Source organism: Lepidothrix coronata, unplaced genomic scaffold (genome assembly GCF_001604755.1).
Source record: "Lepidothrix coronata isolate B3197 unplaced genomic scaffold, Lepidothrix_coronata-1.0 Scaffold6, whole genome shotgun sequence".
In the NCBI taxonomy this organism is placed as follows: Eukaryota; Metazoa; Chordata; class Aves; order Passeriformes; family Pipridae; genus Lepidothrix; species Lepidothrix coronata.
The window spans coordinates 9,175,544-9,195,260 of NW_016690186.1; the positions used below are offsets into that span (position 1 = coordinate 9,175,544).

Here is a 19,717-nt window from a genome sequence, read left to right on the forward strand (position 1 = left end):
GAGTTTTCCTAGTCTTTTGTATTTTAAGTTTGGCATCCATCCTTTTAATTGTCTTTACAGTATTTGAGGCTCAGAGTCTGGAATGTTACAATATTGTCTGTGAGTTCTAATCTTTTTCATTCCTGAGCTATATTTAGAAAGGTGTTATGGTAAAACTAGGCTTTGTTTTTCACAATATGCTTTGAGTTTTTTATATTTAATCCTTAAAAATACATCTGAGTTTCCTTCTTCTCCCACGTGATCGCCATAATGAATAGATTAATTTTCTTTTTTTCTTAAGTAATATAATCTTGAACAAGCTTTAAGGCTATTTGACTGTAACAGAAATAACACAAATTCTTCTTGTAGAAGAAATACTTCATAGCTGCACTTGCACCATTCTCTTTCTTGATACACATCATCTAGTTATCTGAGCAGCTTTCAAACATAAAATTATCTTCATTTTGTAAAAGTACAACTAAGACAAAAGATGAGTTGTTTCTGTTCAGACTTGTTTGCTGTCACACATCTTAAAAATCAGATCTCTTCAGAGCATAGAACTTCAGCTGAAAACAGCAAAGAATCTAATGCTCCAACAAACTTTGTAAAGCAAACAGTGCCAGGAAACAATGGTGTTTGAAGTGATGTGCAAAGATCTAGGTTCAGACTGAAGAGAGTATGAGGGGAAAGAAATTTAAGATTGAGGCTAAAAATATGTTATGTTCCACATCCATGACTTGGTGTTTCTGAGAGTAGTCTGTTCTGAATATTTGTGAACTGTAACCTCTTACACTTCATTTAAATGTTCAGTTGGTAGGTTTAAAGATTACATGAAGCTCCTTAGGAAGTTTTATAGAGTAATGTGCTAAAATTGTTCTTTACTTTCACTTCAGTCTGATGTGCAAATATGAGAACTTGGATATGAAATCATCTGTTCCTTTTACTTCTGAAATGGAGAGAAATACAAATATGCAAAGCATATGTTTTCAATTTTCATAAAATGAGATTTGCTTTACATTCAAGACAAGGAAAGTCAGTTGCTTGTTTCTTGCAAAAATTCTGCTTCCCTGTCAGAACAAAATGTTGACCATAAAAATAAGGATTGATAAAAGCAATAATGCTATGAAGGAATGTTATATATAATTACCTATGAAATGCAGGGATAATTCTTCCATTTTATGCCACTGAGGAGATGTGTTCCTTTGAGTTAAGCTAGTATTTTGAAAATGATAGTAATCAGTTTTATGAAAAACTGTGTAAAATGAATGAACAGAGAAAACAAGTCATTGAAGTTATAAAAGGATAGTACAGAGTTATGGAGACTTTTCTGCCTTTCTAGAGATCTGAGTTTATGCCTGCTTGCTAGCAAATGTGTTTAAATTTAGTTGATCTTTATAAGTATCACCAAATGCATGGATCAGGATGGCTTGATGGAAGGTTCTTCTGATTCTGAGGTTTGAATTGGGGCTATATGTGGAAGCGGTGTGCACAATAATTCAGTTTACACATTTGGATATCATACTTGAATTTCTCTATGCGTATATTTTGGTTTAACTTGAACATGGTTTCCTGTTTGAGTGAAATAGGTGATATGTGAAAGAAGTTAGTGGAAATAATAAGTGTAAAAATGATTTCTTATGAGCCTGAAGAAATTTGCGTAGCAATCATTTAAAGTTGCTGTTTTCTTCCCTAAACTGGTACAGTCTGGTTGGGCAGTTTCTCTGCAGAATTAGAGAATGGCTTTTGGGCAATATTTCATTGTTCACATTAGTTAAGTACTGCCTCTCTCCTTTCCTGTAATCCCAGTGAAAACAAGGCAGTGAGTACTGCAAAAGCGTAAGACCAGTCCCTTTTCTTCCAACACAAATCTTATCCCTTGGGATACCTCTGCTCTAACAGAGAGGTGGTGGCTGCCATCCTTTCTTATTATCACTTCTTCCAATTTTTGCTTCACTGCTGCAACACAGCTTTGTCTAGCAAATTCAGGTGGGTTGTGTGTGATATACTTTGTCCTGAAGGTGGGGAAGAGCGTTTTGTGAGGTTAGCTGGGGAGCTGAGACAGGAATTCAGGCACCAAGGCCATTAACATGGTGTTTTGAGTTAACCCTGGCAGGCAGCTGAGCACCATGCAGCTGCTCCCCCAGGCAGGATGGGAGAGAACAATTTCACAGATAAAGCAAAAGCTGTGCATGCAAGCAAAGCAAAATAAGGAAATAACTCACTACTGCCCAGTGGCTTGCAGGTGTTTAGCCATCTCCAGGAAAACAGGAATTCATCATGTGTAACAGTTGGAAGACAAATGCCATTAACTCTAAACACCCTCCTCTTTCTCCTTCTTTCCCCTGGCCCTTACTGTTCAACATGATGTCAGGTGGCATGGGATACCCCTCTGGTCAGTTGGGGTCAACTGTCCTGGCTCTGTCCCCTCCCAGCTTCTTGGCACCCCCATCCTCCTCACTGGCACAGCAGTGTGAGAAACCGAAAAGGCCTTGCATTCTGTGTACGCACGGTGCAGCAATAGCTAAGATTTCCCTGTTACCAGCCCCGTTTTGGTCACAGATCTAGTACACAGCACCACAGCAGCTGCTGTGAAAGAAATTAACCTTATCCCAGCTAAACCCAGTGTGCATCAGAACAAACTCTGCAATATTCCTGAATAATACTTTTATATGTATTGAGAGTGGATTACTAGTCCATTGTAAATACAGTGCAGATTTTTTTTTTACCTTTTTTTTTTTTCATATCGCTTTAGCCAATGACCAGTGAGGATATAATTTCATGATGAATAATGAGACTCCATTTTCATTTTTGAAATATGTTAAGTAGTATTAAATACATGACAGTTCTGAAAGTTTCAAGTTGATTTGTATCCTTTTGCTAAAACAGTTTTTCAGAAAGATGGACACCGGCAATGAGTTGGTTTTCTGTTGTTGATTGGGTATTTTGTTCAAAATGAAGGCAGGACTTTTTTCTGAGTTGGGACATGTCTTCTGATCCTGCTGATCAGCAAGGGGATCTACCTAGCAGCCTCAGTCTTGAATGCATCTTTCATTGAAATAGAATTCTTTGACCTTTTCATTTTCTGTGGAGAGCCCCAAAATCTTTGTGTTGTTTCTTCCTGCACTTCTTGTATTTCCAGCCCACTTGTTTCTGTGGCTGGGATTTATTCTTTGTTCTGTGCAAAGACTAGGGGAAAAAACAGTCTTCCTCTAACCAATACTAAGTAATCAAGAAGGAGATGACCTAATCTGTGCCTGAAGAGAAAGGAAAAAAAAAAGAACAAAAAGGGCCCCTTTTTATCTCCTACAGAGGCACCAAATGCCTTTTTTGCTTGCAGGGCTCCTTACTCCACATGTGGAGGATCAGCAGACATGCACCTTCTCAAAGAAGATATTGGTAAGACTTTTCTTTCTGTCTAACACAGAATTAAGAAGCCCTTCTGGAGATTAAGGCAGTATTGTCTCAGTGTTCAATTACAGTTAGCCTTGAAACAGTGGATATGCTGTATTTATTTGAGGATTGCCTGAGATGTTGGGAATGCTTACTTAATTGCCATCTACACATGCAGAATTTGCTTAGGAAGTGAAAGTATCTTTGCTCTTTATTGTTACTCTTTAGAAAACTGGGTTTTAAGCAGAGTAACACATTTGTGTTCCTGAAATCGCATGTTTTCTTGAATATTGCTCTGAAAAACATTTCTCTGAGACTCAAGCTTTTTGCATGTTTTTCTAGTTCTGGCAAGCCAACAGTTTATTTTTTAGTACACAATATCTGATGTTTGCTGAGAAGATTCCAGCCCTCCCCTTTCAAATCCCAGCTTTATTTACTCTCATATGTGGTGCATAAGGTACTCCTAGGTGGGGTTTTTTGGTTATGTTTTTTTGTTTTTGTTTGTTTGTTTGTTTTTTATCTCTTCCCATTAGGAAGGACTGGCAACCCTTAATGCAGTATTATTGTTTGAGAGCTCTTTTTCCCTCTGGATGCATGCCCTTTCCACTTTAGCTCTTGCAATGACATCAGTTTAAAAATAGTCAGATCCTCTAGATGTTTTGTTGAAGTACAAAAGTGCATTCTTCATAGTTCCTGACTTTATTATTTTGCATGTCTTTTTTTGTTGTTGTTGTAGTCTGCATTGGATTTCCAAAGCTGCTGCTTTTAATTTTTGTCTGAAGCATTATGTCCTGTTCTGTGGCTTTGAAATAGTATTTCAGTTATACAAAAATCTTCTTTATTGCCCTTGGGATACTGTAAAGTATTTCCTAAAACTATAGTCCACATTTGTCAGGGCTACAGAGTTCAGAAGATTGCTTTAGATACTACAATGTGCTTTTTCTGATAACTCATGTGACATGTCATTTGTATTAACCTCTGTGGGTAGCCCATTGATACAACTGAATGTGTGTAAAGTAGTAACATCAGTAAAATCCTTAAAAACCAAAATCCAAACAAAAATTCTGCCCCCAAAACTCAAAGCCACTGATACTAGCAACATCTGAGAAAGTCAGACTGTAAAATACAATATGGCAGTACTATTCCAGGGAAGTAATCTGTTCCTGGAAACTTGCAAAAGAGCGTATGTATTTACAAGTCAAGATGGGATGAGCTAAGCAGTCAGACAACTTTGAGGATATCCTTGCCTTGAACTTTTTGATGACTTCCTGCATAGCTAGGGGGTTTTTTTGGCTTGAGATTTTTGGTAGTAAACTAATAGATGGGTTGACCTAAATACCTTCAGCTTCTTGATGATTCGAACAGAAATTGTTTCATGAGACTTACGTAGTACTGTCATGTGCTAATTATTTTAAGACTTGCTTTATGTAGCTGATTTTCTAATTCACATGGTGGAGTTTTTTGGCATATATTCCAAGCATCAAAGTACACGTCCTTTTCACTTTTCCTACTCTAGATATAGGGGATATGTTCCCCATCTTCAAGGTAGGATTACTAAATTTGGTTCAGTTGGTTCATCTTTAGGTAGTCAGCATACATCATTCTTCCTGCTGAACTGCCTTTTCTTCATCTTTCACATATAAACCTTGAAAATGCAGTATATTTTGGTGGCCAGAATGGGTCCTTTGTTTTGAACTGTATTGCTGCTTTCAAGGAAAGCTGCAGGTAAAATAAAATGTGTTAGATTCAATTTTTGCACTTTTAGAAAGCTCATCTTAATCTGACTTTACAAATCTAACCTAAGGGTTCATCTTTCCTTTTTCCTTCAGAAAATGAACTTACTCCTGTTTCTCTTTCTGTAGGAATCTACTCACTGGCAAACAGTTAAAGCAATGACTTCTCAGACTCATCTTCTTTCTCTTGGCTGAGTTCCACATTTGTGCTCTTAAAGAGAAGTTCAGTTCTGAGTTTGTCTGGCCTGTTGTACCTTCAGTCTCTTCTTGGAAAGAAACTGATACCTGCAGTTTAGATTACACTAATGTGTGTTTGAAATAGGTTGCTGTTGTGTGGAGAATTGAAGAGTCACTTAGCCCTTAGACACGTCTTTGAAGATGGAAGGAGTAGGAAGTGATTTGTAAACACTTCTTCCTGCGTTGCAAAATGCTTTCTTATAGAAAGTAGGGTTTTTTTGCTATTAATATTTTCAGCTCTTAGAAAACAAAATTAATTTCAGGTGATCTGTTTTCTTGCACGTTGTGCACACAGATCAATTTCCTTTTGAAAAACACCCTCAAATCTTTTTTACTTAGGTAGCATACTTGTTTAGAGTATAGAATAATTTCTTGTTTCTCCATTGCTTGTGATATATGTTAAAATAGATTAAAAGTGACATTTTTTGCTGGTTACATAAACTCCATTTCCAAATGTAGTTAAAGAAAAAAAAAAGTAGTTGAACATTAAGCTGTAGCTTAAAACTTTCCTTTTTGGATAGAGACTTCATTCCAGCTGGTATTCTTTTGCTCTTTACAAGAGGCAACCCCAGCACCTGATAATTTTTATTAGGCACTGACTCCTTAATCTGAGCATACTTACAAATTAGTAACACTTGTAATGAATACACAGTAAAACAATAGGTACTGAGTAGTGCCCTTAGTTTGGTAACAGTTGGTTATAGAGTAGGAGGATAACCTAGAGGATCCTGACCGAAATGGTATGATTTTTCCATTTGCAGTGTAGCTGCCATACAGTGTCTGAAAAATTGCCTTGGAATATTTAGTTTTCGTAAAAAATGTAAAGGTAGTTATCAGCTGTTGCAGATATACTGCTGATCTTACCAATTATTTCTGTAACCTTTGGGTTTTTATAATATCCTTCCAAAGTTTCAGGAAAGTGGCTCGCCTGTGGCCCACCTCAAAGCAACTCGCAACCAAAAGAGCAGCAGCAGAACTGTAGGGAAAACCAAAGAGTGTGGGGCTGGATACGGGAATTTTCTTTGTGGAAGATGATGATATTTACTGCAAATGGTGTAACGAAGGAAGAATTCTCTGTTCTTTGTGTTCATAAAATAAAAGTCATTTGTTCAAAAGTAGTAGTGGGGGGGATGGAGATAATTTTTTTAGGTAGAGTTTGCTCTGTGATTGATGCCTGTGCCTTTTGAGGCTGTGTTAGTTTTTAAAAGATGGAATTCTAAATTCTGTGCTTGTTGGTTCTCCTGGTTCACCCCATTTTAGCCTTTGTGTTGAATTTCCAGAAGACATGTTGTAAAAGGGATATCTGATTAGATAAAAGTTCTATTTAACTGTATTTACTGTGCAAGCAATTGACAAATACCTGTTTTGTGGGTTATTTGTTGGTTTTGGTGTTTTGTTTTTTTTTTTAATAGGATGGAGGACAGAAGAGATTTGGTGCTATTTCCTGTAATATTTGTGGAATGCTTTACACCGTGTCAAATCCAGAGGATGAAACCCAACACCTGTTGTTTCATAACCAGTTCATAAGTGCTGTTAGATATGTGGTAAGAAAACCTTCTCTTTTTAAAGGCATAAACAGTATCTTTTGTTTGATGTGTACTAGTTAAAATTCATGTTACATTAAGTTGCGTTTTAATAAATTATTATTGCAGTAGGCCATAAATCATCCACTTTGGGAAATAAATGTTTTTAACAGCCATGGTAGACAGGTTATATGTAATGTTTAAAATTTGTTAGTAGGATAATGGTGTTTCATCACCATTGTATTATTTCTGCTACAATTACTTAATCTAGGGGAGGTGTGAGGGTAGTGATAGGAAAACAAAGGAACATCACTTCTGAAAATAATAAATACAGGTTTCAGTACAACTGGTGTTTGCAGCAGTTAACTTAATAGCCAGATAAAGGGCTGATTGTACTGTTTTTGTAATTGAGATGACTTTTGTTATCTTAGATGACTTCTAAATTACTTTGCCTTTAATTATGTGTAATTTGAAGAGAGACTGCCTGAAATCCAGCTGATACAACTTCATAGTATATTGAAGCTTTACTGAATTTATAGTGAGATTTTAACCTCAAAATACAAACTGTTATTTATTAACTTCATTATATATGCTATATCTGAGTATATCTCTCATATTAAAGCTCAGATTTGAAAAAATGTGTACAATTTCAATTATATTGTAAAATCAACTACTTCACAGTAGCTGATATTACAAGACATAGGAAATGCCTGTTCACATGTCTGAAATCCAGAGTAGAATCCACAAAGTCTGTTTTCTTTATCACACATGTTACCTTCAGTACTCTACACTCGAGTAGATAAGACCTCCAGGATAACTGAACTGAGACCACCAATTCATTCCATATAGATACCAAATGGCTGTTGGGCTACTCTTAAATCTCAAGCACAATTTTATCTCACTGTTTGCAAATACTAAGATATATCATCATAGCTAAAACTTTCATGCTTGAAACTGTCTGGCGAAATAGTTCTGGTATTTGTTCTGTTCTTGGTTAGTTTTTGCTGAATAATCCAGACATCTTAAAAGATCTCGTCTGATACGCATTGGCTACGTTGTAGGGTGGGACTGGGCAGAAAGCGTGATGGGAAGCAGTACATTATAATGGCAACATAAAATACATTTCCCCGTTTTATTCCTGTTTGTCCCCTCCCGCCCAAGTACTTTCAGATCTTGAATGTTACCAAAGATGTAAACATAATTTACAGAAGATGATCTTAGTTCTTTTGGACAGAAGCTGGCAGATGAGTTCAATAGCTGCTTAAAGCTGCTATGTTCGTGTAGGTAAGAAGCTGAACTGAAGTTTGGAATATTTTGAAAGTCGGAAGAGCTGAAATTTCTCACTTGTATGCATGTCTAGAGTAACAACATAATTAACATAAATGTGAAAGAGCAGACTGTATTAAACCAGTCATAAATAACATTGTATAAAATTAGGTATGCTTTTAATTTGAGAAAAACTTTTCCTATTGTTTTCTTAGTTGCTAGACATCTTTTTAAAACTTCCAACAATGTGTACTCAAGCAAAATATTGTATTGTCAGCTCTATCTCTATAATCTTTTGAGACTCTAGTTGTGTTTTGTGACATTCTAGAGAGCTGTAGAGCGATGATTTAAATGGTTATTCTGGAGTAGAAACAGTAGACTGAAAGGCAAAAAAAGGGTTCTTCTAAGTCTTTAATTCCCCTCAGATATTTTTTTTCCTGGTAACAGTTTGACACTCAGTTTTCTGTGTGGGTGAGTAACTTTTGCCATGATAAATAGATAAGTCACTAGTCATTTGATCCAGTCAGTGGTTCTTGGTTGATAGTATTGTGACAGAAACATTCTCACCTCCTCTTGGAAAATAATTTCAATTTAAGATAAGCCTTCTTGTCAGTAAATTAGTACACCAAGTGATTATTTGTTAATTCTTAGTCATCCAGAAATACCAGAATGATTGCTACTTATCCTGGTTTTTCTAGGAGGTTTCTGGTGGGGATTGTTGGGAGGATGGCTCAGAGGTTTCTAGATATTTGTATGTAGTTACTGTGTGAGGCTGTAACTGCCTTCCTTTCCCTGACTTCCTTTCCCTGACAGAGACTGTTAACTGGGCAATAGCATCATGGAATTAAAAAAAGTGTACTAGAGAAAGTCTCAGTAACTCCTTGGTTAGACTTTCTGGTCCAGGAATGTCTGGTGTTGGTCTTTTAGTTTATTAGCTCTCCAGATACTCTTTTCTGTGTGGTTAATATGTTTGGCATTGGCATCATTTGAGATTTGGAGGCCATTCTAAGGTATCTTACAAGCATTTTTCATTCTCTTGTCATTCACATTCTTCGTGCCATATGACGTGGTCCCAGTCTGACTTGAGAAGACTTTTCTCAGTTTTTCTCTCTTTTGAGCGTCTCCTATTTTGTGCTTAGTAGTTCTATTAATGATTTGTTTCACAAACTCACATAAAGTGGGTCTATGTGTATTATCATGCTTCTTGCTGTGAACTGTGAAAATGGACGTTATTGTTAGTGTCATGCCTACCTGCATCCAGCTGCTTTGTGGCTTTTTTGAAGTATTGAGTAGCCAGAAGGTAGTTTGCGTGTAAATAGTAAATTATTTACTGCCTTCAACAAATTAAAATTTTGTTTGTTCTTTTTTAAAGACATGTCTTGCTTTTTTTAGTAAAAAATTTTATTTCGGTCTCTAGAAATTTCATTATGCCCCCAGAAGAAGGACAGGCTAACAGGGAGATGGTATTGGGACACTTGTTTTGTCATGGATGGCTGATAAGAGACAATAAGGAAATTGTAGGCTTTGCATGCAAAGAGGGGAAATTTGGCAAGTTTAATGACATTTTCTAAATTTGGGAACAGAGGATTGGCAAAGACTGATGGGTTTTCTGAAGGATGACATTTGCTATTAATAGAAGTGTGCAAACTGAATTAGCAAGAAGGTAAGGTGGTCAAGGATAGCACTGGAGCAGGAATAGATTGGTTTGAGAGATGTCTCCTACTGCAGACAAATGAAGCAATCTGTCTCGTGGTTCTTCTGGTATCAGACATCTGAAAGTCTCCAGAAAAGTTATGCCTGTCTAGCATGTGCATGCATTGGGTGATGACACACACATAAGTGTTAACTCCATCGGGATGGATGCTTTGTGGGATTGACACATGGTTCAGTTTTATAAAATCTCCTAACTGTGATACACACAGTATCAGTTGTGTCCCCTCCCTGTGATACCACATAGTGTCAACTTAGTACTTCTGTAAATTTTTTTGTAAGAGCGAGGCATTTTTAATGATGTTTTGAAATTGCAAAGCCAAAAACTTAATCCACGGGCATTTGCTAACTTCAAGTGCCTGATGTGAATGCAGTTAATCTGTTTGCATTTCAAGCTCATCCTATATCTTGAGCTGAAGAAAGTGGAAGAAACTGTTATTTGAGGAACAACACCAGGCACCACTACAGGCTGGGGGCCGACCTGCTGAAAAGCAGCTCTGTGGAGAAGGACCTGGGGGTCCTGGTGGACAAGCTGTCCATGAGCCAGCAGTGTGCACTTGTGGCCAAGAAGGTCAACGGAATCCTGGGATGCATTAGAAAGAGCACTTCCAGCAGGTTGAGGGAGGTGATCCTGCCCCTCAACCCTGATAAGGCCACATTTGGAGTACTGCGTGCAGTTCTGGGCTCCACAGTACAAGAGGGACATGGAGCTCCTGGAGCAGGTCCAGAAGAGAACTACTGAGTTGGTCAAGGGTCTGGAGCATCTATCTTATGAGGAAAGGCTAAGGGAGCTAGGCCTATTCAGCCCTGAGAAGAGGTGACTGAAAGGGGACCTCATTAATGTGTATAAATATCTAAAGAGGCAGTACCAAGAGGATGGAGCCTTCTCAGTGGTGCCAAGCAATAGGAAAAGAGGCAATGGACAGAAACTGATGCCAGGAAGTTCCACCTGAATATGAGGAAGAACTTCCTTTACTGTGAGAGTGGCCAGGCACTGGAACAGGCTGCCCAGCGAGGTTGTGGAGACTCCCTCGCTGGAGATACTCAAGAACCGTCTGGATGCAATCCTATGCTGTTTGCTGTAGGATGACCCTGCTTGAGGAGGGAGGTTGGACCAGATAACCCACTGTGGTCCTTTCCAACCTGACCCATGCTGTGATTCTGTAAAGCTAATGTCTAATCTGATAAGTTTACAGCTATTTTGTTGTAACTGCACCCAAGTCTATCTGTGAGCTTCTTACGATTTTCAGGTTAAAAACAATAAAGGCAATATTTGACTTCTTGGCACCTAAGTTTAATAGGATACTGGAATTGGAGATGATGCTGAACTTCATATAATCTTAGAAAGATTTCATACTTGTCGTGATTTACAAGGTTATACAGTGACAGGACAAGGGGAAATGGCTTCAAACTGAAAGAAAGTAGGTTTAGATTAGATATTAGGAAGAAATTCTTCACTGTGAGGGTGGTGAGGCACTGGAACAGGTTGTCCAATGAAGTGGCAGATGCCCTATCCCTGAAAGAGTTCATGGCCAGGCTGGATGAGGCTCTGAGCAATCCGATCTAGAGGAAGGTGTCCTTGCCCATGTCAGGGAAGTTGGAACTAGGTGATCTTTAAGGTCTCTTCCAATCCAGGCCATTCTTTGATTCTGTTATGAAAAACAGACCACTGAACAGTGGCTATTAATGTTGGAACCATCTTTACAACTATATTCTACATCATTCATTATATATGTACACAATATCCAGTGAAAGCAACCCACTGTAGTGGTAACTACTGTCCATACTATTTCATGGTGTAGTAGCAACTTCTTGTCTGTATTGCCCTTTTTGGAATGATCTCTTTCTTTTGTAATTCTCTTACCATTGCACCTTAATAAACAAGCAGAAGCAACCTTTATTCTTGTTTGAATTGGTAGTAAAAGTTAGAAGTAGATTAAAAATGTGTTAACTATGTTTTGCAGAGTGGTCTTATGTTCTCAAAGGATTACAAATACCTGTAGGATAAATAGACCTAACGTGGAGGGGAGGAGGGTATTGCAACAGCTATTACATACCATCAGGGCTCTGTGCAACACCAGTATGCCCAGCTGTGGTGATTAGACTCTATATGCCTTGCTGCTGCTGTCTAGAGGTAATCAGCTGTTGGGCATAGGCTGCCAGTATCAAGGAGGAGTGCTGTAATCATGGTCTTTAACTCCAGGCCTTGCAGAATATTTATACTTGTGGGAACAGTAGCTTTCCTTTTAATTTCATCACAAGCAGTATATATCAATGCTTGGACATCTGATTCAGCAGTAAATAAGTGTTAATGTCCTAAAGTAATATCAATTAAAAGGAAAGGAAAAGCAATAGAATATTATATATTGTAGACATAGACTATAATAAGGTGATCTTGTCATCTGCCTCTGTGAAAGATCACGTTATTTCTCAGTGATTGAAATATCTTGCAGACTGTAGTATTTTGTTTTAATAGTGTTAAAATAGTGAGGGTTTGTTTAAAAAGTGTCAATAGGTATGTTAAAAGACCTTATCAATCATCTTCAGACCACAGTCAATATACTGGTTCTAAACCATATTTTGTGTACTGTGGGTATCTAATAGGATCAGTCCCAGCCGCAGCTTTAGCACATTTTTCTTTAATATTAGAATATGACAGAACTGTAACTGGTCTCATGCATTGCTTCCATTTGTCTGGTTTAAAGAAAGGACAGTTCATTGCTTAGAAAAGCTCAGCAGTAAGGACACTAAAGGTGTAGATAAATATGTGAAGTGATAGTTTTTCTTTTTAAAATTATTAGAGCTGCATATGACTACAAAAGCACAGTATGGCTTTAAAATGGTTTCACTAAAAATCTTGGATGAGTTTAGAGTTTGCAGAAACTTTTTGGAAAGCTGCATCTAAAAGATACATTTCTGAATAAATTCCAAAATACTTCAATTTAGAAACTACCCTTCCTGTGAATATCATCAGTCCCCATATTATACAAAGCACTTAAGAAGATGAATAGGTAGACAATAATGAAAATAATGAGACCTACATATTAGAGAGTCAATTGTTGCATTTTTACAGAATTATTTTTAGACTTGTGCTAATATACTGTTGCTTAAAAGCATAACAACACTATGATGTTCAGAAATGGTTTGGTTTTTTATCGGATTTCATTTTGTGGAAATACCTGACTATAACATTAACAGAATACCTTAATCTGAAATCTAGTGTTGAATTTTCTGCATTAGGCTTGCAACAGTCTGGATGCTGTATTGGCAGGATTATCAAACACGTTGTATTTATTTCCTGAGTGATGGTCACAGTTGGTTTAAAATAGGCTATAAAAAGCTCTTACAGGGCAAACAGGAAGCCAGAAGGCAGAAAAAGACGACAAAAATTTGAGAGAGGTAGGGTTTGAGGTTGGAGAACAGTAATCCCTTCCTGAACCTTTTGATGCCTTTTCTGATAGTCTCAAGAGGCATGTCACAATCCCACAAATTGCACTTTTCTACTTCCCTGAATATTGTAGTACTGCTGTTTACTGCCCTTTGTGTTCAGATCATAACGTATATAAATTCAAGCAGGATCTTCATTTGTGCAACTGCTACTGAGAAGAAAAGCAGACAGGATTAAAATGGTGTCTGTGTTGGAACCATTGCCATGCCAGCTGCTAAACTAATACTTAAATAGTTCCAGGGCTAGTAGCAAGTAGGTAAATTTCTAAAATTATTCTCTTCGTGTCTTGCTTGGGGTAAGGGAGTAAAATCAGGATGAATAAAATGAGGTACAGATCAAGTATTATAACACTGAACTTGACATTTTTTTGTGGTAGTATATATGGCATTCATACAGTGCCAAATTCCATTGTTTGGTCTTTAGTAGAACATCATTTTGTGGGAAGGTACAGATTTCAATGAGAACTATTCCATCAATATTGTTTCTTCAAAAACTTTTTTATTTAAAGTTGCTTTGAAGTAAGACTTGTAGATCAGCCTTTTTAGTGGCTGAAGTTACTTCTGCGTTCAGTATTTTTAGGTCCCATCAAAGCAACTTGAGTTCTAATATCTACCAGTCCCATCTTGCTAGATTTAAGTGGCTTTTTTTGTTTTGTTTTTTTCCATGCAGGTACTGCTCATTATTCACCACGAGTGTGGATCTGAAGAAGAGTTAATTACCTCTATTTTTTTGAGTATGTTTATACTTCAGATACACACAACGTAGTCTCCTTCCCTATTAGATTCTTAGAAGGTAGTTATAAATTTTTTTCTAGTATCCTTCTTGTGGCTTTAACAGTTATGATCAGTAACAAAATAAATTATTCCTTACATTTTGGGCAATTGCATGCCAATCAGTTCACTTAGAACCTCCTGGAGGTCTTTCGCATGCCAAACTTTTAAAACTGAGTGTGTATTTGTGGAGGTAACTATGTTAAAAAGAAATCTTTTAATAAAACTTAGGGTTTTCCCATTCACCGGACTTCGAAAAAAATATTTACATAGGTTTGGAAATCAGTTATGTGAGCTGACTTTGCTACTTCTGTTTTAAAGTTGAGTTTGCATTGCAGTCCTGGGGGAAAAAAATCTAGTTGGGAAATTATAAGACACTTTCACAAATTGTTTTTAGATTAAGTTAGGTTACTGTGTAAATTATTGCATAAATAGCATCATATTATATCTGTTGTGCTCTTTTAGAAAGCTAGCTGAAGTTTCCTTCTCTAGCAAAGCAGCTGCTAAATAATGTGAAGTCTCTGCATAAATTCAGTGTCTAGAACAATAATTTGCCGTTTCTGTTTGTAAAAGTATATCTTGTATATGGTTTAGATAAGTGTTTGTTTTATTTAGGGTTGGAAAAAGGAGAGAATTTTGGCTGAATATCCTGATGGAAAGATAATAATGGTTCTTCCTGATGACCCAAAGTATGCACTTAAAAAGGTATGGCGGAAAGGACTGGACTTGTATATTTTGCTTTGTTTTATGTTTTCATATAAATGATGAAAATGTCCATGGTAAACTTTGTATAATTTACACATGAACAGTTGAAGTTGGACTCAAAACTGCAATGGTTCTGTAGCTTTTTCCACCAACAGGTTAAATATCTTACTCTTAAGTGCTGCCTGGGTAAGGGGTGGGAACAGTATTAACCAACTGACTTTTTAAAATACATTAAATATACTTGCTGAATGGCAGATATTTTGTGTAATGTAAACTTCCTACTGTATTTAAACAAACTGAAATGTATTAACTTTATTATACAGACGTCATTCTCTAGGTGACTTTCTAATAAAAGCATATTTAGGTGGAAAGTGGCCTCAAAATCTAGTCCATTCCCATGTTCAAAGCAGGATCTGCTCAGGTTATGTTGCATCTGACACCTTTGTAAAAGTTTTGCCACTAGGCATTTGTCTGACCTCTTCAGACTCTGTTACAGTGCATCCATAATTTTAGGAAGTTTTCCCTAAATATCCACCATAATCTCCATACTGCAATTTAAGTTCATTAGTACCAATCATACTGAGGTGGCTATAGAAAACATCTTTCTTTCCCGCTTTGCCACAGCTTTTTTGTGCCTGAACAAACTCTGATTTTTTTTTTTTTTTACTTTGAGGAAATAGACTAGATGTGCTGGGTTTTTTAGTTTGTACTCCTAAGTAATGTTTTTAGAGCTCTATTCATTGTCATGCTCTCCTCTAGATTATTTCCATTTGTGCCATGACTCATGTCTCTCTTGAAACTCTCTAAAACTGCACACAACACGCTAGCGGAGACTTTAGTCTAACTAGAATTTTTTTAAGTTATTAAATTGAAAAGACACTGTATGAATTTTCTTTTTACAACATTTAATGCAGATAAGTTTTTTTGTTTAAGTTTGCTTCTCTGATAGTATAATCTTAATTTTAGTACATCTGTTGCACATTCATTTTTTAATATAATGGCTGAATTAAAAAAATTACCTAAATGGTGCAGAAGAAAGGAAGATTGTAGCAAATTAAGCCATTTAGGATAGAGTTCTCTAAAGTTGAGAGAATTTACAGTTGTCACCACTGTGGATGCCTGATTTCAAGAATGGTTACTTACTGTTTCAGACTGGGTAATTGGACTTGTCATTAAATGGTTGGTACCTGAAGGTTAGATGAGAAAATCAAGAGTAACTAATACCATGTCTTTTAAAAGTTATTTTTAAAACTTTTTTTTTTACACAATTTCCATTTTATCAGTACTAATGGGCAAAAACTGATACACAGGAAATTCCACATGAACATGAGGAAGAACTTCTTTACTCTGTGGGTGACCATGAACTGGAAAAGATCACCCAGAGAGACTGTGGAGTCTCCCTCACAGCATCAGTAATTCTACTTTTGCGTTACTAATGTAATTACAACATGCATTCAAGAAGCTTATGCCATTTAATGCACCACATGGGAAAGGCCACCTTATTTCTGTCTCACAGGAGATGAGGAATGATAGAGGCTGCTTCCAATATCCAATTGTAGGTACAAGAATCCACAAGTAAAATACCAGCTCATGCATAAGCTTTTATTTGCATTCATGCTGAAGTTTCTGTTTCTTCTAAACTTGCTAATATTAAACAAAATTTTATTTTTAGTTTCAGTTATTCTTTGCAAACCCAGTGGAAGAGTAGGAAGCTGGAGGAAAGAGACAACAGTTACTTATTCCTTTACAACAAATGCATACATTTTCTACCTGCCTTGGCACTGTCAGCTTTCATGTGCTCAAAACCCTTAATGGATTAGTTCTTTAAATACTTTAAAAATAGCAGAAAATCTTGAACTAAACTCTTTTAACTTTTCCTGTGGGTCTCATTTACTTCTAAAATACCATACTCCACACTTCGATTATCTGAATTTTCTCTATTACCTTTGACCGTTCAAGTTTGAATTTAATGGAAGTTGACTGAGAGATCTCTTCCTATTTCCAGATGAGTATTATTGAAGGAACATTTTTGTGGACCAATGTGTTGCAAGTTACTTAGGATAATCCTAAACTTCTGGAATAGCTTTCAGTATTCTAGATCTAGATTCTCCATCTTTGCAAATCTGTGATTTTAGTGTAAATTTATAGAAATGTACATTTATGTGTGTTTCTTACACAGCATTTAAACTTATTTTGACAGGTCGAAGAAATTAGAGAAATGGTAGACAATGACTTGGGATTTCAACAAGCTCCACTCATGTGTTACTCTAGAACTAAAACTCTTCTTTTTATTTCTAATGACAAAAAAGTTATCGGCTGTTTAATTGCAGAACATATCCAGTGGGTAAGTGACTGAATTGGAGGAAGGCAGTCTGTGTCTATGCTTAGTGACTGTTCTTCATAGCAAATAAGCATTCTGTGTACAGCTTTTCCACAGAGGAAGAGACTTTGGGTGGTAGACTATTCTGAAATGCAGTCGCTCATTTTTATGTGGTTGACTCTGACCTGAGACACATGGATGGTGTCATACTTGGCTCAGACCTGCTCATCTAAGAACTTGCTATAGCTGTTGTGCTAGCTCTGCTTGTTGACAAGCAGGTTCAGCTTCCTACCCAGCAGAAATCCAATATGGATGAAAAAACGTGTGTTCTGTATGATTGAGTTGAATTACAGTGGGATTGAACAGCTCCACAGCACACAGAAGCAGAGGGCAGGACAAGAAGTCATGCTGCCACCGGCGGTACTAAACAGCGGTGTCAGAACTTTGTCACATAATCTGTCTGTTCCCTTGTAAACTGTCCAACTGCTTTTCTAGTGTCCCTTGGCAGTAGCAGACAACAAGCAAAACAATCTTAGCCAAAGTCAGAGAAATTGAGGCAAACACTTTAATACAGGTGGTAGTAAGAAATGGATTATTTGTTGCTATTATTTTAAGTCAGATAAGCTTCCGAGGTGGGTATTTTTGTTTCACCTCTGTCACCTCTTCCTGTTTTGAAATTGTTAAGACAAATTAAATGAGACACAAATACACAATCTTTTTAGTAAGGCATTTTAGCAACTAAGTATGAAAGAAATAACATTGATAACATTAATTATTTTTTTAAGTCATTAATGATGCTTTTATAAAGACACAATTTTTTTTTTACATCACTTGCAGGGCTACAGAGTTATAGAAGAGAAGGTTCCAGAAGTCAGTTCAGAAAATGAGAAAGTCATATTTGAAAGACAGAAAGCATGGTGCTGTTCAACCTCTCCAGAGCCTGCTATTTGTGGGATTAGTCGAATATGGGTATTCAGCATGATGCGTCGAAAGAAGATCGCTTCTCGGATGATAGAGTGTCTTAGGTAATATTTAAAAAGTTCCTCAGTTACACGTGGTTTAGATAGAACTCAGTCCAAGCCATTTGTTGCTTTGTGTGTCTCAAGCTTGTATTTTCAAGCTGCCGGTGATACTGAGGATGTAGATTTGAGCACAGTTGACAGTTCCAGTATTAGATGGAGTTCAAAAACTGACATCATTATTCTGCAATAGCTTGTCTTTAACAGAAATCTTTAGGTGCAATTGTAATGAGTCACCTGGCAGACTTCCAGTGAGCTTGGGGGAAGTTCCTCCGGGGTAGTTGTGAGTAAAGGATGCAAGACTGGTTTTGGTCAAAGGGTGAGATTACCCAAGTGTTACAGACTGGGACTGAACCACTCGGTGATTGTCCATTCCTTAGAGGTAGAAAGAGGGAGGGAACAGAGACCCAGTGCATCAAACTATTTGATATAGTTTGGTGGCTTCCAATTGTTTGGTTTTTTGATATATACTCAGGTTCACTGAGCCTTATGAGATATTTTCAATTTCCATGGAGCTTCAGTAGCTAGTGATGAGTGTATTCAAATGAATGCTAAGTGCTAGATCCATAAAAGGACTCAAACATCTGTGTTAAAAATGTTGATTCTCCAAACCTTAGGTTTCTTTCAGTGACATTTCCTAGAAGTTTAAACATCAGTTTTGAGTAATGCCAAGAACTACCCAAATGTTACTATTGCTCTCCTGTCAGGTTTGCATTAAGCGCCATCTTGCTGCACTTTGTAGCACAGGTACTGATGTCTCTGCCAGTCCTCAGCCCCTTGGTTATTTGGAGAGCTTAGCAAAGCTATTCTGCTCTGCAGAATGCATCTTGCCTGGCTGATGGAGCAACTAGAAAGTTCTTATCAGATCATGTTCTGTCTGAACTATTGACTGTAAAGCTGTGTTCAGATGAGTGTAGTAACTTGATTATTTCGTTATATTTTTGACAGCTTTTTAATAGTGTGTTTAATGGTAGCTTCCTAGAAACTATTTCTAAAGGAAAGATTTAGAACATGGTGCTAATAATGCCAAGGTCACGGGTTCGATCCCCGTAGGGATCATTCACGTAAGAGTTGGAGTCGATGATCCTTGTTGGGTCCCTTCCAACTCAGAATACTCTGTGACTCTGTGATTTCTCCCCCAAATCGATGCTGGAGTTGTTCCCTCAGCTGCAGTCGTAAAGGATTTTTACAATCAATTTTGATGGTTTGTTGCAGCTAGTGAGGCCTCACATTTGTTCTTAGCTGTGCACTGCACCTCACCTTTTGCTGTGCTCTGGTGCTTGTTCGGCCTTCCAGTAGCTCATTGCTGCATTAGTAGAAAACAAGTTCACCAAAAAGAGCTTTACATTACTCTGGTACTCTCTTGGTTTGCAGAAAGGTCTGATGATCTCTAGAGCTGGTGTAGACAAGGGAGCCCAGACAGTTCAGAAGGCAAAGGAAAGGAATGAGACTTGATTTGGGATGGCAATAGGCAGTTAGATCCGCTCAGCAGCCAGTGAAACTTCAACTTAAATGTCTTCGGTAGCAAAAGGTACTTTGGGATGATTCCAGTAGCCATCTAAATCCTGACTTCAAAATGTTGAAGGCATTGTAGCAGACTTTTAGGTCCATTTTGAG

At 37.2% G+C, this 19,717-nt stretch overlaps 1 protein-coding gene across 5 annotated transcripts in view; it reads left to right on the plus strand.

Annotated features, from left to right (window-relative positions):
* The window catches only part of ESCO1 (establishment of sister chromatid cohesion N-acetyltransferase 1), a 33,144-nt gene that overhangs the window by 11,497 nt on the left and 1,930 nt on the right, over window positions 1-19,717 (plus strand). For 3 of the 5 annotated variants that reach the window (XM_017831470.1, XM_017831485.1, XM_017831478.1), the window contains exons 8-11: window positions 6,752-6,883; window positions 14,672-14,761; window positions 16,962-17,105; window positions 17,919-18,106. In XM_017831470.1, the coding sequence (XP_017686959.1) occupies window positions 6,752-6,883; window positions 14,672-14,761; window positions 16,962-17,105; window positions 17,919-18,106 (554 nt within the window). Of the gene's footprint in view, window positions 1-6,751; window positions 6,884-13,955; window positions 14,079-14,671; window positions 14,762-16,961; window positions 17,106-17,918; window positions 18,107-19,474; window positions 19,632-19,717 lie in introns of those variants that run through there. The other 2 variants (XR_001877521.1, XR_001877522.1) reach the window with 2 other exon arrangements.